Below are 23212 nucleotides of genomic sequence, written 5' to 3' on the forward strand. Positions count from 1 at the left end.
TCTGGCAGCACTTTCGTAAATCGCTAGATACCACTTGCAATCGCCGGTTAACCTTTGATCGCCACAATTGACCATTGTATCTGCATGTGCCTGGATCGGTCACAGCAGCAACCGTTTAGTAACGGTTTATTTTACAGCAAAATTGTTTGAACGAGATTGTGATGTGAGATATGTCGCGTCGCACATCAAGTAACTGCAGGCAGTGCTACGACAAACAAATTAGTGACAGACTTAAGTGATCTAAGGAGAGTTCCTTTCGCATAGCATAACTGCGATGCTATTGGCCAGCGAGTCGTCATGAACCGTTCCGATATTCACGCGCTGTGTGGTATTGCAATGCCTCAGAATTGTAAATGCAATTACGATTAGTTAGCGACAGTGGTGTTGTAAATTGTAAACAAGTCCAGTCCAGTGAGTTTTATTCAATTTATTTTACGAGGCGGCACAGTAATTTCGTAAACGAGAGCTATTTGTCAATCTAAATTAGGTTGAATGAATGCACTTCAACTTAGAATCAACGGGGTTCAACTTTTCGGAACGTGACGCGGTAGAATATTCTATAGCAGCACGAGGAGGTTGAGTTTGTTTTTTTAAAGCCCAATCAGATTGATAACATAGTCTATATCGAGTTTGATACGCAAGTGCCTATACTTTGTAGCCATGTCGTCATTGCTTTAAAAATCCTATTTTTAAGTTATCTTGTCTTCAAAAATACGACGGACTTCAGGGCAGTAAATGATACAGTCCAACGCGAGCAGACTGCTAATAGTATTCCGGATTAATCAATCTGACGCAGCTGATCAACCATGGAGCGAGTGATGTGCTACGTACACGTTTCGGGCCTTCGGGGGCATTTTCGAGTCCTTAAGAGTTGCGCCGATGGTTGCGGTAAGGGTTGGACTATCCTATATGTTGTTTAACATCTTCATTGAGGGTGTCATTCGGAGAACGGGAATCGCAACGAATGGCGCAGTTTTCAGCAAAAGTAGCTAACTCTTAGGATTTACAGACGACTTCGAGACGTTATCATTAGTAATTTTGCGATGGCGAAGGCAACATATACCAGACATTTTTTATGGAATTACTGAGTGGGAATGTTTTTCTGACATGTTTCCATATAAACAATTGAATTCGCATCAGATCTACTGGCACGTGCCCAGCCTGGACCTCGCTGGATCACGTACTCCATCTTCTCTATAAAATTGGTTTTAAAATTTTGTTAATCTAATCTATTTTCAGAGAGCGATATAAATTGCTATATCCCTGGCCAATGCAGCTTGGCTTCTCGTCTAAATGCCATTAGTTCATCCCCGAGGGACCGGAATATCACTTACCGTCTGCCGTGGTGGGATTGTACCAAAAAAGCATAGTTTTTTGTTCTTTAGATTGTTATACACACAATTTAGCGAGTAAGTTGATGCAAAGCATGTCAATATATACTTCAATGTTTAGTTAACAACTGCTACAAAGATTGTTTAGTTACACTTACAATGAACATTGATAATATTAAAATTACATGAACTTCGGCACAATCTCACCTCTTCTAGGGAGTGACATTAGGCCAAAAACATAAAGTTGAGTTAAAAACCTAATAAATAAACAGTAGCGTATCTATGAACAATACACCTGAATAACAATATGAACTAGTTCGTATGGGGCCGACTATGAACCACGTGGGCCATTAGAAGTCAGGGGACGACCAAAAACAACACACCTTACAAATTATAATAAAATGTATGGACGGGGGGTCTACAACAACCAATAATGAGTACGTGGTTTATAGACAGCTGCTAAATATGTAGTAGCATCTCCAAACTTTAGGGAAAAGGGGAAACGAAAGGGCTGTAAAATCTCAGAAGACTTACCTATTTTACTTCGTTCGATATCCTGCAGCCAGGGACACTTTCCTTTAAAACCGACAGTATACATAAGGTAAAGCATATTGGTCTCTTATTAAAGTGTTTATTCAAAGGATCTGAAATTTCTAGAGAAAAAGTAAAAATGAATTTTAATTATTGTCAGACTTGCGATACTGTTTGCTTCTTAAAAGATAATACATTCTAAATTGACCATACCTCGTGTTTTTAGTCTTGGTCTTGAAATGCGGTCAAGTATATATGAACATTTTTTGAAACGATGGTTCTACAATTGATTAAGAGACGGTAGGGGAAAGTAATGAAGAATTCTGGCTTTAGTTTTCAGTTTTCTTAAGGTTTAATCAACCCTTTTGCATGCATTATGCGACCTTTTGAAAACTAATGCCAGAATTTTTGAATGGAGGGGAAAGAGTGGAAAGGTGAGGGGGGGGGGGGGGGGGGTTACTGGTAGCTACACTTAACAAGTTGTCGTTGTGACTCCTACCTTTTGTCCAATGCTCGAAATTGCATGGGTCGAACCAAGCTATAATCTGAGATTATAACCGAATTCGAACCCACAACACCCCCCAGGGCATGTTGCTCGCTGGTACTTGTACCTTTGAACCATAGAGGCTTTGGACAAAAGGACACTTCGCAACCCCCCTTATTAGGCTAACGACATGGGTTGTAGGGATGCGCGATATTTTATCGATACCGGAGGTATCGATATTTTCATTCGATATATCGAGTATCCGGCATCGATATTTCACCAGGCGATATTATCGGATATCGATACTTTTTCATCCGATATTATAGGTATCGAAAGCTGCAGAAAAGCCAGCTTTTCACGCATAACTTTTTGTCAAATTATCGAACTCGCGTTTTCCAGTTCTCAAGCATTGCAAACTTGGATAACTTAGTCCAAAGGATGTGTTCTAGCTCGGACGTCTGGGGTGCGGTCAATGCGGCTGCTACCCAGATCGTACTTGAGCTACAAAACCGCTGGAAAGCCGATCAAGGGCGAATAAACAGCCTAACTACCATAGTCCAGTAGTTATCTAAGAGTGTGCGTTAAGCACAATAGCCCCTCCCTGAAGTAATACCGATAAGGTGGTTCCAGGGGGGATTGAGGCTGGAGACTCGAGTAGGGGTTTAGTGGGTCTGGATCCTCACGTCCCAGTAGGGGGGTCGGGATACCAAACCCCACTCCCTGAGTTGTCTTCTCAGGTGTCTGATAGCAGATTTCCCTACTCGTTAAAAAAAAAGCATTCCAAACAGGCATGTCTCAAAGCTGAACCATACAACATGCCGCATTTAAAAAATGCTACAAATTTTATTTGAATCGGTACGCTGCTGCCGTACCTGATGAAATAAACTGCACGCTCAAAAAAGCAACCGCAACCCATTTCGGTGTTGTCTTTCAGACGCCGGTTTTTAACACTTCAGTAACACTCGGGATTGCGTGTGCTAGGTTCGTAACAGATCCTCGGATATATGCTGGACGTGTGTCTTTTTGCTTGCGTTTGGTTTTCGAATTTACGGCCAGCTGAAATAAATATCAAGCGCCTCCATACGTGTTTTTGCAAACTTGAGAATACTCTTTTAAGGTGGATGCCGATATCAAGGGACTGATTGTTTCCTGAAGCCACCACCGAACATCGCATCGCTGCAAGCGCAAGATTGATTTGCAAGAACCCTTCAAACTGCGAACTGTGAAGCGAGCTATGTATGACAGCTTGCTTCAAACCGATCCTACTCCTGATCAATTATTTATTTTCTGCCTAAAAATGCGTATCTCATAAACCAGCCATGCCAAGGCACTCAAAATATTTCAGAAAATCGAAATTTTTTTTATTGCTTAACATTAGTTTAATAGATGTTTCCGCATAAATAGGGCTTTAGCGAAACTAGCTGAAAGGAGAGCTGTCAACCTGGACCACTGAACCAAACATTGCGGCTTCACTCAAATTGTATGCAGATGACAGTCTTGCCAGCGCGTTGGCCGATATCAGTTAACTCGAAAATGTGTTAACTGGGTGCATTGAAAACTGGTGCCAGAAATATTACAAATTCAACGCCACCGATAAATTGCTAGCCACCCTTCGTGTTGGTTTGCGTATATGAAAAAGAGATAAAAAGAGCTACGTTCAGTGTTTTACCCATGCCCGATTCCAATTTTGAATTTTATTTCTTGAGATGTGAATTATTTTTTGAGATTTTCCCCCGTGAATAAATAATGTGAGAAGGTAAACTTCCTCCAAGTTGGCCTCCAGGTATGATGCTGGGCTAATAAGCTAGTCGTCGTATGTTCGAATCTCGGCTGGGAAAGGCTGTTGGAATCAATAGAATCGTAGCAACTGGCTCTGCAATTGTCCTTTATTCTAACAGCTGGCTGCGAAGTCTGTCGTACAAAAACAGAAGGTCAAGTTTCGATAATGGAATGTAGCACCTAGGCTTTGCTTTGCTTTTAGGTAAACTTATGTGAATTTTAATTACATCTAACACTTTTCGGATTATAGGGGTTAATGTAAGCAATTATGCTGCTTATGTTGAAATATGACAAACCTTGCAGCAAATCACTGGATTTTTCAAAACAAAGTCTTGACAGCATATGTTGTTGCCCTTTAGACCAATCTATTGAAAAATTGTTTGAAACTGATTAGTTTTAGTTCTGGTGCTTCTAGTTAAAAAGCGCCCGCCTGACAAATAAATCTGCTGCGAACATTGTCGAGTGGAACGTATACGATATCTTGGAGGAACGGAGATGCCGGCGACATAAACGAGGCAGGTGGCCGCATCGCAAGCGTGTGACGGATCGTATCTGAAAACTTTCTGAATATTTCACGTTCCGATATCGGTGAATATCGAAGTATCGATGTTTTGGTTGCGATATACTCATTACTCAGTATCGGATCGGTCCGATATATTGCGATACCAAATATCGATACTTTGGCTTTCGATTCCCATCCCTAATGGGTTGGGTTACTTTTAGACACAAATTGTGCATCTTCCTCCGTCTACTGTAGAAACTACCGACCGAGAAGTATAATCTAACCTTATTTTTACTGGCGGGACGACGGCATTTCAAGGTCAAGACTAAAAACACAAGGTTTAGTCTATTTCATAGGAACGGACCCCTTTCCCGAAAACCTGCGGTGTGGATCGCTACTACCACGCTGACAGCCGAACAGCGTCACACGCAGTACCTCATAAGCCGCAAGGGCCTGCATAGTGTCGTCGTCCCGCCAGTAAAAACAAGGTTAGATTAAACTTGAATGCACCAGCATTGGACAGAAGGTAGGAGTCGCAATGACAACTTGTTAAGCGTAGCTATCAGTTAACCCCCCCCCCCCCCCACTCTCACCTTTCCACTCTTTCCCCTCTATTCAAAAATTCTTCATTACTTTCCCCTACCGTCCCTTCATCAATTGTAGAACCACCGTTTCAAAAAATATAATCAAAATTGTCAAAATATTGTATCTTCTAGTAAGCAATACATTGATGCCTACACTGACGTATTTTTGTTGTGTATTCGCGACTACGAAGTTGCTGATATTTATTTGGTTTTTATGTGAGAAAAAAGAAGTGGGAAGTATTTTTGCTTTTGTCATCATTCATACAATGACAGTTCGGCATGGGATTTCGTATAAGTGCGATTCAGCTTCGTAGTCGCGAATGAAAATTTACCACACCGAACCGATCGTTATAGTTTGGCACAATCTCACCTCGTGGAACTCGGATAGTGCAAAGTTTAGAAAATAAATTATTCTTGTAATCAAGAGCCGTCCAAAGCATAATAACCCTTCAATACATATTAAATGAATGTTTTATCTATCTTCAGAATATCAATTTGAAACGATTTCTTGTTTGGGTTATGGGACATATATTTTAACCCAATGCCCTTCTGGCATACAAATAATAGAGATTAGAACAGATTAGAATCCATATTCAATTTGTATGGGAGCCCCCCTCCTAAAAAGAGGAGGGGTGCTAATTCATCATAGAAAAAATTCTTGCCCCCAAAAACCTTCACATGCCAAATTTGGATCCATTTGCGTGATTAGTTCTTGAGTTATGAGCTCCCTCTCTTGAAGGAGAGAGGGGTCATAATTCCCCTCACAAAGAGGGGAGGGATCTCAATTCACCATGGAAAAAATTATTGTCTCCTCAAACACCCACATGCCAAATTTTGTTCCATTTGCTTGATTAGATCTCGAGTTATGCAGAAATTTGTATTTCATTTGTATGGGAGCCCCCCCCCCCCCCCATCTTAGTAGGGGCAGAGGTCTCTAACCATCATAAGAAACTTCTCCGCCCCCAAAAACCCCTACATGCAAATTTTCACGCCGACCGGTTCAGTAGTTTTAGATTCTATAAGGAACATACGGACAGACAGACAGAAATCCATTTCTGCTGTTGTCCCGAAAAATGGAAGTAAACCGTCTGGCTACGGCTACCACGGAAATTCAAAACTAAGTAATTCTAGTAAGTTTCGACTATTTGCCAATTGCACTGGTCCCTTATGCAAAATGCTGTTTGTTTTAACGAAAACATGCCTAAATATCAAAATTAACTCGGTATGTCTTTGAATATTCTACAAATAGAAAATAATTTTGTCAATGGGCTGAAAATACCCTACCGTGCCCTACTGTGTTCCCCGTCGATACATAATGCGCTTGTAGTGAGATAAATTAGTGATTCGCTGTGCTGTTCAAGGTACTTTAATTCAAATATTTAAACACAAGTTTTCTAAAGAATGAGAAAAGATGTCGGTTCGTCGGTCGTTACAATACCGCGTTGGTTTACGCAACGTGGTATATATACCTCATACCTATAGGTATACCTCAGCATGGCAAACAAAACACGTATCCCTATAACGTGAAAACGGTGAAAACATTCTCGTACACATCGCATAGCAAAGCTCTAAATCATAAACTCAAAACCTTACAAATGCTATTTAGGAGCAATCAAAGTTGCTACCAAAATGACGCGATGAGTTTGGCCAAAGTTTGATGTTTTCAGACAAAGAGTGATGCAGCTGTATCAAAGGCTTTTATTTATAAATAAAAGATTTAAGGTATTGCCACCTTTATGACTATTTAGACTACTGTGATAATCATTTAATGAAACATACTGCATTTTGCACTGTTATTCTGACACTAGAGTGGCGTTTAGTTTAATCAACTTATGAGTTTGACTTCTTTTTCTTTCTTTTTTACTTCATTTTCCATGAGCGAAATCTTTTGCGAAATTCGACTGTGATAAACGTGTAAACGTGTAAGTCTAAATAGGTGCAAATGTCGCAATATATGACTGTACACTTGAAGATAGAATTAACAAAAGGGCGAATGTCGCAAGCGTAAACAAACTGAGTGAGGGTTGATTTTCCTATGCTGGTCCAGCAAAAAATAACTCTCACCCGTTTTGTTTACATTTGCGACATTCGTCCTTTTGTTAATTCTATCTAGAAATGAAGTTGGAATCGGGAAACGATTTCGCTGCGGTAAAAATTTTCCAGATCGATATTGCTGGTTACAAGGAAGATTGTCCAATCAATAAGTACGCAATCGCTCATAAAAATGCTATTTTGGCTTAAATGATTTCGGTTTCTTCGGTGCACATATTGCTTGGAATGCAACGAAAAAGTGCGTTGAAGATACCGAAACGATTTAATGCAGCGATTTAATTTACAGCTGACTCTATTACTTTTGTTTCATGCGGTACAAAATCAAACATTAAAATTTTTCTGCCATAAAGTTAATTAATTCGAATATTTTCACTTACTTTAACGTAGATAAACAAATTTCTTCCAATATTTCGCTATCTAAAATCCTGACAATTGAAAGGGTTAATCAAAAACTGCATTTTATTTCAGCTTTTTTCAAAAATGTATGGAGTTTGACAGCGATTTTACGTTTCATCACTTTTTGTTTGCAGCGCCTCCAAGCGGGTGATAGCAAAAACGCCTATAATTGGTGATTCTCTATCCCGGACATGTATAAACTTTACAGCTAGTTCTATGTACTTTTGTTTCATCCGGATCAAAACCAAACATTAACATTTTTCTGCCATGAAGTTAATTAATTCGAATATTTTCACTTACCTTAGCGTAAATAAACAAATTTCTTCCAATATTTCGCTACCTAAAATCCTGACAATTGAAAAGGTTAATCAAAAACTGTATTTTATTTCAGCTTTTTTCAAAAATGTATGGAGTTTGACAGCGATTGTACTTTTCATCACTTTTTTATGCAGCGCCTCCAAGCGGGCGATAGCATGTCAAAACGCCTATTAATCGCAATACTTGTCCGTATTGTACCTTTTCACTCAAAGTGCTTTGATCAGCAATGACGTTTCTTTAATTCTATGAATTTTTATGATTTTCACGGCCAGCTGTCATCAAGAAAAAAGAAGACGAAAAAAATCTCCGTACGGACAGTGCAAACTGCTATAGAATCGCGTTGGAAAATAGCCATTTATTTTTTGTAAAACTGTTTTTGTGCGTGGGTTTATTTAGTGTACTATTACCATACCAGATAGTGCAAAAACTTTCAAGGATAAGTTTGTACAGTGCAAAGTAGCTACGAATTAGTGAGCAATCGTTTTGATTGGCACGTCGGTTTTTCTCTTTTCGGAAAACCATTCTGTGGTGAACCGACCTTATCAGTTCCGCTGTAGGAATATAGAAGACATCGTTCATTAGTAGTAGAGATAATTTTGGTCTGTCGCTTTTAATCAAGTGAAAGGTTTTGATAATGATTTCAAATCGCAGCTAGTGTTTCGTTCCTTCTCGTAATTGAATGTAGTTAAAGAGTACTACCGATAGCTTTAGATTTCGGTGAGTCGATGGTGTTTCCGGCACGAAACAGCATCAACCGAAGCATCCAGCAGAGTTCCGATGACAGACGAACAGCTAGTCAATTTGGATTTCGAGGAAACCAACACGAATCCAATTAATTCTGTTTCTGTTGCTGTTGTACACCGAGAAAAAGAATCTTCCAGCAAGCAAAGTCAGAAAACGTCAAAGAAATCTTTATCGAACGGGGTAGTGTTTGGGGTAACAGCAAGAGAGGCATCGACCCAAACTCGTTTGACGAACATTGAAACAGAGAAGAACAAAACCAAACAGCATGAGATAAACATCGAATCGCCAGCAGACTGCGAAAAACAAAGTGTAATATCTTTCTCGACCTCGGAAGAAGTGGCAGCCGCGAGTTGTTCGGTGTCCATTATTCCGGAAGTGCATTTCGAAGGCATCACGCTGGATAGCAGCATAGACCGAGAGTCTCAGCCTCTGCTAGGTGGCCGAGAACACGAAATCACCTACAACCAATTTCCAGGTTAGTGAAATACAATATTTACTTGTGACACACTTGAGTCATTCGCAATGCGTAATATGAGTCACGGTGGCGCTCCGGAAAAGGGCAACAAATTAATCGTTCCAATCCGTGTACTGCACACTAGAAGAAAACGATATTATTACAGCTCATTGTTATCAATCTAGGAGCAATATCAGAAACCGGTATTTTTTGTTATTTCATACTGATAAACATGGTTTTACCTAAATCCTATCTCAAAATGACCTTGACTTTTGCGTGATCATCTATTTCCGCTATTTTTCGGCTTAACTGTGCAAACGAACGGCTTGAAGGTTTAATAATCTGCTGATTTGCAATCCAGTTGAACAGCATGTTCTTATTTAATGACTTTTTTTGAGTCGAACACTAACTAAGTATATCCAACGCACAACCCTGCACCAATTTTTCCGAAGAGAACCTGATTGCAGAAAGTAAACAAAACAAGTGAGAGTATTATTTTCTTTTGGACTGGCTAAAGTAAAAAGATCACTATCACTGAGCTGTAAATTGTTTGAGTTTATAATCGTACCTACCATATGTCACAGTTACGAGACGAATTTATTTGTTACCGTATCACAGCAACAACCAACAAATACTGGTACATTAGTACTAACTGACGCATTTCCTTTATGGTAATTCACCGGTTCATTTACACCTCTTTATAGAAAGTAGGAGAGGGAGGGTATTGACATATTAGAACAAGAAATGCTTTCTGTTTGATTTTGCAGCATACCAGGACAATTTTTAATCGAAATTTCTACGGACTGGCTTATGCTAAATGAGTGGGCATTGTACCGTTTATCACGGCGACTAAATACCGGATAGTGAAAATAATTTTGACATGTTCTGATTATAGGGGACTGTTGTTCAAGCTGCATTTCGAGTAAAATGAAACCAACAAGTGTCGCTGTGTCGAACCCTACGGTGGTGCACTAAAGAGACGACGACCATGAGAAGGAAAAAGCGCCCCAAAAAGAGGTCAGATATGGTAAAGGATTAGAACAACTACTCCGGGCTAATGCTCACGCCGATGCCAAAGAAGGAGAAACGAAAAAGAAACGTGAAAGATAGTAGCGTGCCAACACTAGATATCCAACAGATTGAATAAGAAATAGGATTGCTAAAGACCAACACAACCGCCAATAAGGACGAATTACAAACAGAGCTCTACAAACACGGCAGTGAACGCTGACAACGGCATTATACTGGGTAATTGCTAAGATATGGGAGGAGTAGAAGCTACCGAATGTGCTGTCCTTCTTTGGGATAGGCTGTTAGAGTCAACAGGATCGTAGCACTGACCCCGCACTGTCCTGTATTCTAACTGCTGGTTGCGAAGTCTGTCGTATAAAAACAGAAGGTCAATTTCGATAACGGAATTAGCACCCAACTTTGGCTTTTATCGCATATTTATCGACTTCAGCAATGAGCAGGGATCTTCGGATAGACTGATGCGACTGACCATAGCAAAGCTGTAGAATTCGACGTTCTAATGTTATGTTCAGACTTCGCAGTAAACTGTAAATATACCAGACAATTGCAAGGCTAGTACTACGATCCTACTGACTCTAACAGTGTCTACCTACCAGTCAAGATTCAAATAAACGTCAGCTGGATTGTTAGACGAGTAATTGTACGGTGTGGTCAACTGAAAGACACGCGACTGATCACGGAAAGTTTGGGGCGTGTGATGTGTTTCGTGTTCGTCTTGCGAGCACTCGAGCCCTTTTTATGTGAGATGTGAAACAAGCTAATCGACATAACAGGTGTTCCGAACTTCTTTTTCTGTGCCACAGAAGCGACATATATCATCTTGAAGTTTTCCCATAAGCTTCAGATGATAGCGACTCGGACAGTGTTCTGTTATAAGACCAGTATAAATGCTTAGATCTTTCTTCGGAAGCTTTAGGCTTTTGCAGGTCATTGAAATATTTGGAGGGATAAACTGCCTATCAATGTAAGTGTTACGAAAGAAGCAGATAAGCCACAGAAGGGCTCAAGTCTTACGAATTGATTAGATGATCCAAGTTTTGCAACCGCATAGGCTCTTTCATTTTCCTCGATTCCACAGTGATCCAGTACAAGTTGACTTGGCTACAAGACAATTTTTAGAGCGAATGAATTTTGATGTGTATCTCGCCGACTTTAGAGCGTTTAGAGCTGCTTGGCTGTTGGACATTATGCTTATATTTAAATGGCTATAGTTCCTGCGCAAGCACACAATCATAAATTGTAGTATTGTGTATATTTCAGCTTTAAACATAGTTGGCAATCTGCCCATAAGTATTGACACGTCAATTCCTGGACAGTTACTCCTGCACCCACTTTCTAGATTCTAGAACCATCTGTGTAGAAAACATCGTGCCTGAGCCAAGATCGAGACCAACATTATCCCATGAATCACGCCTAAGTCCAAATACACGAAATATTCGAATAACATTATATTTTTTATTCTCCAGTTCTCATTATTGATAATAAGAGTATCAATACTAACAGTTTTAAGAATACTGAGATGACCTGTAAAATCACATTCAAAGGGGTCCATAGATCGTTTGATCCTCAGAGCACTTTTTTCAACTTTTAATTGTATAAACTGATACAATGGAAGTATATAAAGTAAAACATCCAATGCCTTCGATGGTGTACTTCACCTGTTATTGAGAGAGTGGCTAGCCTTTGAAGTTCTTCTAACCTTTTTTTAGAAAGCCGTCTCTTTTGTTTTTGGCCACCAGACCAACGAAGCATACGTAATACTGGGTCTCAAGTTCTTTTATCTATCCACAATGCATTTGAATCGTTTGTTTGAGAAACCCCACAAGTCCACTCGACACTATTGTTGGAAAACAACAAAAAACTGATTTTCTCAAAATTTTGAACCAATCCTTATATTTTGTGGTATGAGGCTCTATGATAATATCTAAAATACATTATGTAGACTAATCTTTTTATCAAAATAATGATTCTAGTTGAAATTACAAGGCTTTAAAGTTGATGGATATTTGGGGTTTCTCAAACAAACGAGAAATTGACAGTGCACTTAAGTAGTTTTTGGTCGTTTCTATTCAAACTAGTGATCTTTCCATGCTCATAGTATGTAATTTGCTACCATATATCACTGAGGATGTTAAAAAAGTACGTACCGTTAAGAAGAAGACGAGGGAAGGGGCGCTAAATATTATTTATTAAAAATTTTGAAGTAGAATAATACAAGTTTTAGAAAAAGTGTTGTACTTTTTTAATCCAAATTTTTATCATGGTTTGCATTTATCTATTAAAAAATAAAAGGTAAATGGAATAACGGCGGTTTTTGAATTGCATAAATGGACCACAGTAACACGAATGCACATCGAATAGAATACCTTGATACTTTGCTAGTGGTAATTAAAGATATTATAACTAGAAAATAAATATTTTAAATCTTGGTTAACAACCGTGCTATGATTATGGAACAGAATCTGAAAATAAGGGCCTGTTCTCAAATTACGTTATACCAAACGGAAATGGAGATACGTGAACAGAACCTTAAATACTTCGAAATGATAAACTATTGATTTTACAGTTACTCTGGAGAGCTCGACGGATTACTTACATTAGGAAAAGCAACGAGTTAACAAAAAAGATAAATAGAAGATTAAACCTTTTATTTATATATTGTGCTATTATTAACATTGTATAGTAAATGGTAGGTTACTGCTTTTGTGAGAAACGCATGGATAGTTTAGTCTGTCGATTTCTGGAACGAGATTGCTTCAGTTTTCACTGTATCTAGATTACAAGTACGATTTATTTACGTTTATCTTGTCGACTAACTAATCCAAGCTTATCTGCATTTGCAATCAGCTCGAACTTTTTCAGCTAAAACATCCTTTTCTTTTCGATTTTATACGCCGTTCTTTTACTTTTAATAGCTTTCGCCTTGTATTATGTAGTCCGCCGAAAACTATGTTTCTTCTTTTTGTCTGTCTCCAACTCGTAATTTTTCGATTCCGAAGACATTTATATACTATTGAATTGTGTTGCGAATACTGCTTACAACATTGCACGTAAATATTGAACGATAATTTTGTACCGATCGCAGCGCCGCTCTAGGTGATTACCGGAAACATGGATATTTGGGGTTTCTCAAACAAACGGATATTTGCAACCCCAATTAAAAGGGGTTCGTGGAACTAACTTTTTCTGGAATTTTGAGGGAAGGTGTGGATCTCCTCAAGGATTCGAAAACTGTTAAAAAGTCAATTTTCATAAAAATGGCGTTTGTGGGGTTTCTCAAATAAACGATTCATTTGTACATTTGTTTACTGCTTGCTCTAGATGTGTGTTTTAATTAAGTTTTCAATCAAGAAATACTCCAAGGTATTTGACAGTATCTGAAAGTATCAAAAGTGTTCCTTTCAATTTCATGTTATTCAATGTAATTTTTCTCTATTAAAGACCATAGTAAAAGTGATATTGCGGGTACCCTTTTACTACTGTAACACCTATAGATAAGCTTCCAAGGTTTGCTGATATCTCTCTTATTTTTATTATTTCGCTAATTAAGTGGATAAATGATATATCGAAACCAAATTTCATCATAGCCGTAATCATTGAATTATGAGAAGAATTATCAAATGCGCTTTCTATGTCAAGGAAGGCTGCTAGTGCTATTTCTCTCGCTTCAAAAGACTTTTCCTGTTTTCTTACAACAGTTTGTACTGCTGTTACTGAAGATATTTACTGAAAGGATATATGACTAAGTATGATGATTAATATGCTCATCAATCATTTTTTCGGGATGAACGTGAACCGTACTTGTCGCCATGCTGCTTGCATGTGGCCTAATATTAGGCTTGGCTGAAAACGGTTTGTTAGAATGGGCGTTAAAAATGCCTTGCCCTTCTGTAGTAGTACAGGAAAAATTCCATCCCTATCCGGTGATTTGAAAGGTGTCAATCGCCCATTCAACTTTACTTTTCGTAAAAATTATGACGTAGGACTACGTCTTACTTTAATAAGATGCATGCTGCGAAAACAATGAACAAAATGATCGTGACACGAAAAGTGATAGATTTTGAACGACAACAACTCAGTCAGTTCTGTACGGATTTTGGTGGTTTGCATACCAATCGATTCACAAAACGTGGGCCTATACTCTGTGGTTTTTACAAAAAGATGGATTTTCACAGCTAACTGCTTAAAGTTCTACATAAAGTTGAACAATTTTAGTGAATTTACATGAGCTTCCAGCAAATCACGTTTGAGCATTTTCGGGTATGAAATCGATACATCCATTGCATTTATCAGGTAGATGTGAGAGTGAAATCCGTCGTTTTTATAACCATTTAGTCTAATTATTGCCATTTTATTGGATATTGGATATTTAACATCTCAATTCCTCAGCTTTTCCTTTTATGCTGAGTCCTTCCAGACAACTTGAAATGCAACACAAAACACTATCAGTTTTCGTTGCTACGTGTTGCAAAAACAGTAACATTTTCGCGGCCTGCTAGTAGTGCATCGACAAACCACGCCCTTTAGTTACGTACATGATGAAAAGATAGAATTTGAAAAAAGGACGAACTTTGAATCCCTGTTCTAACGAAACAGAGATTACTTGATCAAACAATTAGTTTCTGCGAAACGTTCAAATGTATACCTAGTACGTGAATTTTGACTAGCGACTAGCGACTAGCGCCGAAAATTAATGGCAAAAGTCACACAAGGCTGAAAACATTACCAAGGCTATCACCACAGAACAGAAGCAGAAGTCCGAACGATTCGGCGATCAACACTGGTAACAGAGTCTTTTTTGTTTTTATTTTTCTTTGGGAAGGTTTTCGCATAGAAGCAAATAACAGCAATATAAGTAGAAAAAGTGACTCGCTGCCGCCAGGTTCGCTAGTATCTGTAGAAAGTAGCATGTACGTGTTTGGATTTCTACTTCCACTTCTGTTCTGTGGTATCACTCTTGAAGACACAATACACATATATAAGGTTCTGAAGCAGGTCCACTCTTACACTGGTAATTCTTCAGACGAAATGAGTATCTCCAACGAATTCCTACCGAGAGACTTGTCACCTCTAATCGTATGCATGGTAGCTGTTAGCTGTGTACTTGGTAATTCTAAGGCTGTGAACCATTTCGCGAAATTTTTAACTTTTTGGTTAAAATTTGACAGTTCGATAGTTATTTTTCCTCGAGTGGTTAAAATCAGTTCAGAATGCGAACCATTTCATATTTGACCAAGGGACTGGCAACCCTATCCCTACTCAATGTGTTTGACACATGTGTTTGAAGCGAAGTTTGTTGTGGGCTCGAAACAAGACGGGCTCAAAATTTGTGTTACAAACAAACCCTGCGCATTCATATAGGGATGTCACCGGCCTGGTTTGACAGTAGCCAACATCTACTGCGGGCGTGGGCATTATTTGCAAAAATCCACGGGAATGACACTTCCAATACCAACCTGTACAAAAAAACGTAGCCAACATAGAGCGGGCCCAAGCTGACAGCTTCATAGATGGGCTCAAGCTGACAACCGAGTCGGATGTGTAAATTGTTAAATTTTGTTAGTTTTAGTTTGATTTGAGCCATGGTTTTAGCATCACATAGCCAATATCAAGCAGGCAGTTGATGCGAAACACATGAAACTGTAAAAATGGTTAGTTAAATTCGTTTTGTGAAATCGTTTTGCGTTTGCCGCCTTTTTCATGTCAGCATCGAAAATGTGACGTCATATCAGCCCCCTGCAAAAATCAGGCTAAGATTTGAAAATACTACTCGTCTGCCAGCATACCGGCTTTGCAGAGTGAAACGAAGAGAACGTATAGCGGTGTCATGCTGTTTCATTTACGAAAATGGTTAGATGTTGACTCCAAAAACATGGCTGCCTAGCAGGACCGTGTATTTGACAGATTGATAGTTGTTTTGCTCAATGAGAGCATATATAAGGTGAGGATGAAGATATGTTTCTATAACAGCGAATTTATATATAGAGTTCAGTTTGGAATTGGATGAATTTTTGGTGTTCATTTGCTCCTATTTGATAGATAAAATTTATCTCATTTCATTTCGGGTTGAATAAACAAATTTGTTATATGTTAAACATCCATACATTGGTGAAAAAAAATTCTAGAAAAAATCAGTGAAACCAAGGGAAGCTCTTTCCTCATCCGTGGCATACCTCATTGGCTCTCAGAAGCGAACCATCGAACTGTCAAAACTAACCATGCTCCCGAGCAGGGTTATTTTCGAAAAACCATCGAACTATCAAATTTTAACCAAAAAGTTAAAAATTTCGCGAAATGGTCAGCCTAAGTGATTGTTGCAAAAGTTTTATAAATTATCCACCAATAAGCCTCTTTAAGAACCACCAAATAATGATTGAAGAAGTCGTAGAATTAATTTTCTTTTCACCGAAATTAGCTCATCAAGTTCTAAAGGTATCACCGAAACCTGTTAAAAATGTTAATTTATGTTTGTGTTCCAAGCTTCATTTGGAAGGCACTTTTCAGTTATTCAATTCGAGTTTTGTTTTAAATTTGCTAGACATTTTTTAAACTCGATCCGTTCCGTAAAACTTTCTATACAATTGTAGTGCTTTGTACAACAAATTCAGCAAAACTTTTTATTATAAAGAAATATCACATCAAGTGATAATTAGTTAAATCGACCGTTTTATTCTAAATCAATTTTGAAAAAGCTAACGTCGTTAAGAACCCAAAATATCTATTATTTTCTGTATTTTTTTCAATGCAAAGATTTTTTTGATCGGTTGATGTAAGTATTTCTGTAGGGAAAACTTCTTACTAAAACTCTCATATAATCAATGCAATGGTTAAATTGATCTCTAAGGTCTTTTAGAAAATGGATTTGTTATAAGCATATAAAACGTATCCAGTTTCCGTTATGTAATCATTTATTTTTCGTATCATAAACTGCAGCCCAAGAACTAAAAAAAGTATATTTATAGTACTACTAGTAAAAGTATATTTATAAATAACAGCTCTGCGTAGTCCTACGTCAATAGGCGGTAGGGTCTCTGATGTAACCTTTCACTTTTTTGGCCAAAGATGCTTACAAACATCATTCCTCGATGCCTTGGATTGAATCCTCTTCGCATGAATTAATGATTTAACAGGGAAAATGTGTTCTCATCATTAACTCTAATGTTTCATTAGTAGAGCTAGTAGCCAATCTCTTTTTTTTTATAGTACCTAGCCCAGGTGAATGATCTTTAGCGAGTATTTTCAATGTTCTTGTATGCCTTCAATGAATCTTCTTAGATCTTCGTATTTTTCTATTATAGGCAGTCTGAGTTTGTTCCTACTCCTCCCACTGTTTTGTTCATTTGGGCCGGTTAAATATCTTCCGGGGTTTCTTGTGAAATTTCTCCTAAGTTTTGTTACACCAATGTTCATCTCTATTCATAGAGCGTTCCTTTGCAGAACAGCTTTCGTAATCAGCTTGTTGCATCAGGTTTGAAAGTTGTTTTGAGTTGTCCTCAAGTTCATTATATGTTCTTGAGCAACCTTTCAAGCTCATCATTGCAACCTTCAGTTTCAAATTATACTTCTCCCAGTTTGTTCCCAGGTACCAGGAACTCTTTCTATAATTTCTTTAAGTTGTTAAATAGCTTCATAATCAAATATAATATGCTTGTGATCGGACAAGGATTCTTCGTCTAATAACGGGTGACAACTAAAATTTTGGATTTTTTTTGAGGCCCCTATACTCAACAGCAAACAAGCTCACGGAGAAATGAGAGTGTGTATTTGTTAGCTCTTTCTATCGTCTTTCTGTCTGTCAGTATTTTTTGTTTTGATTATACTTGCCAAGTTTTGCTTAAAACGGCGTCAAAACAAGAAGCATTCCGCGAGCGCGTTGTACACTTCTACGAATTTCCACAGAAATCTCGGGAAAAAGTTTACAGTACAACATTTAAAAAGCGAATATGTTGCGGCTTCGATTGTTTACCATATCCTAAGATGCCCAACAACTATTCGCATGCAATGTACTGGAAGACTGGCTAAAATTATGGACGCAGAAGGACATCTTTCTCTTTCTTTTTTGTTCAACAACAAGCCCTCTGGTTTGGCTATCAATTAAGATGTACCAGACGAATGTTTGAACAAAATTTTGATCCCGTTTCTACAAAAACATCATGCAGATGGACAGTACGTGTTTTGTCCGGATAGAGTATCATCGCATTACGCCAAAAAAACACAAACGTTCCTGAATACCCATTCGATCCCATTTTTACCCAAAAACCACGACCCGTAACATCTGTCTCAGTGCGCCCAATCGAAGATTTCTTCGGGATTCTGAGTTCCTTGGTGTACAAAAATAACTGGAGAGCCATGAATTGCAAACAGTTGATTGGTAGAATCAAGAGATGCATTCGCAAAGTTGACATGACGGCCGTACAATGCTCCTGTTTCGACGTCAAACGAAAGCTTCGCCGAACAGCCGATTACAATGGATAATGTATCTTTAATTTCGGTAAATCAGATCTTTATGTATCTTTGTCTTTTTTTGACAGCTTGAGAAAAAAATGCAAAATTTTAGTTGTCACCTGTTACATGCCAATTCTTTATTTTATGTGTGCTGTGTACCGTTGATTAGTATAGCTGTATGTCTACCTAGTAGACTAGTATACGATTAATATCTTTTAGTAATGCGACACACTTGAAAGCAGTCGTAATTACACGAAAAAATTATGATTATTTTTGTGGTTACATTCTAACCCGCCATTAGACATTGTTGCGTCTTACTTCATGAAACCGTGCTGGCTGTTGAAAAAAGCATATATCCTTTGTGGTTCAGTTTTCCAAATACTTTACAAGTTCACCACGGTTGCTTGAAAGCGGAAACCAATACTTCTCTTTTTAGGCAAATGTCAAGCGACTACGTCTAGCTAATCAATCATAAAAAGCTCATAGAATCGATATTAGAAAGCCGAATATCCCAGTCCACTTACGCAAAAACACAGTTCAATATCTCATAGTCACATGCAGAATAGTCAAATTTGTCGTCAAATCAAATGGTCGTCAGATATCGTTGGCGCGTTTATCTTGTCAAGTGCTAAAATCAATGAGGATGGCAAAATTCTGTTTTTCGATTATACCGCACTTTTGGACAATTTTAGATCTGTGCTTCGGTTGCCGTCATGTAGCGTGGTCATGTTAGATATATTATAAGCCTAATTGAATTTTCTCGGTCTAAAACGTAGATCAAATATTTTCGTCACGACATTTAGTTGGATATGCATCTAACGGTTTGTGCAAAAAATTAAAACAAAACTGCGCTGCTATTCTGTACGCTAATGTTAAAGCGAATGCACCGCTCACTCTATGTGCCTATTTATATTCTCACTTCACGGTACAATTTCTTCCACTACCATTTTCTGCTGATAGCAGCGCAAACTGGAACATACGGGTAGGGTTTGTGAACCCATAATGTCTCTCTATTGGACTGGGTAACGGTTTTGTCGGCATTGTTTGACCGCTAGCAACTGTAAAGCCTCCGATCTAATCAGCGACAACGATACCTATTACATACGTTTCGTGAAATAGCAGTATGAGTTCTGATTTAATTTAACTCAAATGATATCATTCTCAGATGGGACAAATAATGTATTATTAAAGGTAGCCCAAAAATGTACAAAATGTGAAAGCTAGTTCCTAGATTATGATTGGAAATTGGTTTTTAGCGCTCTGAGGAAACAAAAACAAATATACAGAAATATTATCTTTGACCCAAGAAAGTCTTGAGTGCAATAAATTTTACATCCTCTTGTATAATATTTATTGAGACGTCTTTTGCTAATCATTTGAGACATGACATTTCCACTATTTTCTAACATATTGTCATACGAAAACTACTATTAAAACTATTCACTGTTTTTGCAAACATGTTTTGTTACGGTCGGATCCCGTAACTTTGTTCGTATATTATTAGTTTTTCCACGAATAAAAACAGGTGCTTTTTTCAAAATTTAGGACCTCGAGCATCGGTAGAGTTTTTTTAGGAAATGGTAAATCGATTATCGGCGTTGATGGGAATTTCATCCTTCATTTTTTACTTCTTGTAAGGCTTTCTCATTGTATTGTATGTTGAGAAATTTGTTCAAAATGAATCGGAATCGGAAAAAGTGACCATTTAACTCACTATAAGTACAGCTACTCTTTTTCCTGAATGGAAATTCGGCCGTATGCAAATCAGTCAGCGCACATATACATATAGCGATTGACCGTCGATCGTCGTGTCTGCCGGGCGCATATCGGCTAGAGCATTTTTCCACTTGTGCCTATATTGATAGGTTGGCAAAGAACACGGCAGGGAAGAGTATTGCTTCTTAAGCTTGCAAACTTATCATTGTAAAAGCACACGCTAGGCTACAGCTCAGGTTATGGAAACACTAAATCGATTTTTTGTTATTCCGCTTTCCACTAATAGTGGTGCTGGCGGAAAATAAGCAGATCTGGCAGCTATTGCATTTTGCTTAGTAAATGATACCTTACCAGAAGCCTCCTGTAGCAGTTGGTTATAAATAGATATCCATTTTATCCTTTCTCTAAATACTATCTTAAGTGTAGTGAGGGTCTGAAAAAATTTGCATGTTTTCGAACTTGCATGAATTTTAAGTATTGAATCAGAGATGGCACAAAAATTTTACCTGTTGTCTATTTCAACTACAATTGGAACTGATAAATTTCGCAAATCTTACAAACCTCTGAAAAAAACTCAAATAAGCATTTTATGATTGCGGTCACTTTGTGCTTCCAACTCATTATACATAATTGACACGTCACATCTACCGCTTATTAAAACGGACAAGCGTAATGAGGAAAACATTATGCTACACCGGAACAAAAGACGTTACGAATTGTAGTTTACAATATAGCTAAAATAACTAGCATAATTTCTAGAGCTAGTACCCTGTAAGGTCATTATAATAAATGACATAAATTATTTTTGCACTCAGTGTCAATAACATACACATAAACGTCGAAATCCTAAAAGGATGCTGGGTCATGTGAGTCAGCTTGATTTGAACACGTTGTGATTCATCAATGGAAACCACCGGATTCGGGACGAATGGCATCGTAGTTGCAGCTATTTTTATAATCGCTATAAGTATGCAAAAATAAGCGTAGTTTGTTTTCGTAAAAGCATCCAAGCATGACGGGCTTCATTTCGGTAGCAATATAGGTATAGCTGTAAACATACATAGCTGACTATTTTGTGAACGGCTAAATTAGGGAAAGAGCAACAATGGTTGAATTGGAAGTAGCGTAGGTACGTGCTCTAGTTCCTCTTCAATCCAGAACTCAGGGAGAAGCTAAAAATATAGAGTTTTTTAATTGATTTGAAACCAAAAATCTATTTTTTCTGTTATAAAATAGCAATTTTACCTTCTGATCATAGCATTATCTGTCTGCACATCAATTAACGAGTATGGACTCAATTATCTGTACTTGCGTCAGTTGGGTTGTAAGAGATGGGAATGAGAATTAGTCCTTTCTCGCTACTCATTTTTCATTAGTCCCTTCTCGTTATTCTTTCGTGATGTGATGGCCTAGTTGGAGAGCTCCATCGGTAGGTTCACAGTGATAAGACTTAATTTCCATTGTCAGAGCAGTCGATAGGTTAACTGGAGAAATCCAGTAAAGGTTATGTGCTGAATTATGCTGATAGAGTAAAAATGAATTCCGAATTCCATTTTTAAACTCATAATAACGAGGCGGATTGCAAGGCGGCCATATTTTCGAAAAACTGTTAACGAAATTTAAATGCAAATGCTGAATTTTTTGTATGATAGTAGTAGTAATGCAAGAGCACCATAAGAAGGACAGAGATTGTGAAAAATTAGAACAACTATTCCGAGGGACGAGAAAGGGACTTTGATCACAAACTAGCGTATAGTAGTCGAAAGGTGGAAGCAGTTCTTCAATGAACCCCCCTCAATAGCTAAGTTGTAGAGATTGCTAGTTGCTTATTGCTCCTGTGCAAGAAAAAGAAATATGCTACTTATTCACTCTTGTGCGCACACGCGTTTGCAAAACATTTGAATATTCATGATGAAAAAGAAAGATATATTTTTACATCAAACCAAGCGAATGACCAAGCCTTTAAGTGAAATAACACGTAATTTTATACGATTTGCGATGTTCCATTATATGCATGTCAGAAGTCGTAAAATTACAAAAAAAAAATCGAAGTGTGTACAACAGATTGAGGGATGTGTTTCATGTGCATCTTCTGGATACTGTCAAGTCCCTTCGAAAGCCGGTGAGCGATAAAACAAGGTTATGGCTTATCCTGCATGTTTTTCAATATCGCTCTTGAGGAAGCGATCGGAAGAGTGGTCATTGAAACGAGAGGCATGATTTTTAGCAAAGGTAGCCAACTTCTAACCTTCGCAGAGCTGGACGTTGATATCATAGCCAGGAACTTTGCGACGGTGGAGGTTATCTATGCCAGACCTAAAGCAGAGTCTAAGAGCTCAATCTAAAAATAAATGCGTCATTACTACGGTCATACAAAAAATTCTGCATTTACAAGAATTGGATAATTAATCCGGATGGCTGTAAATGAACTCTTGATTAAAAGTTTACCATTAAAGGGCCATTTAACTTTATGCAAAGCAATAATGTGTTTATTCTAAACATAAGAAGCAGCACGCACTCTATACTATTCTCTATAACCAAAAAATATGGCTTAAATCGATTCAAAAGTGTGTCTTACTGTTTATTACTCGTTGTTTCTTTCTTTCCGCCTATTGAGGATAAGTGAGACAAACTAACAGTTTCAAATTTATGGTTATAATTAATGATATATAACTAAATTATAACTAAAACGCCGAATTGAAGAGCTTGTTGGTAGCTATCATCACATATTTTTTTAAATTTTTGACAAAATGTGTCCTACTGTAGACGTCTGTCCCCTATATATAAAAAGCAAGAATTGATTTGGATTTGACGATTAAACTTTAAGTATAAACTGGCCGTGGG

At 38.0% G+C, this 23212-nt stretch overlaps 1 protein-coding gene across 1 annotated transcript in view; it reads left to right on the forward strand.

Moving 5' to 3' along the window:
- Window positions 1-8297: 8297 nt before the first annotated feature.
- LOC128742065 (phosphatidylinositol 4-kinase type 2-alpha) overlaps window positions 8298-23212 on the forward strand; it is a 31012-nt gene continuing 16097 nt past the window's right edge. The window contains exon 1 of the mRNA XM_053838262.1: window positions 8298-9196. Coding sequence (XP_053694237.1) covers window positions 8755-9196 — 442 coding nt within the window. The 5' untranslated portion in view covers window positions 8298-8754. The remainder of the gene's footprint in view (window positions 9197-23212) is intronic.

The sequence above is a fragment of the Sabethes cyaneus genome, chromosome 3, assembly GCF_943734655.1.
Source record: "Sabethes cyaneus chromosome 3, idSabCyanKW18_F2, whole genome shotgun sequence".
NCBI lineage: Eukaryota > Metazoa > Arthropoda > Insecta > Diptera > Culicidae > Sabethes > Sabethes cyaneus.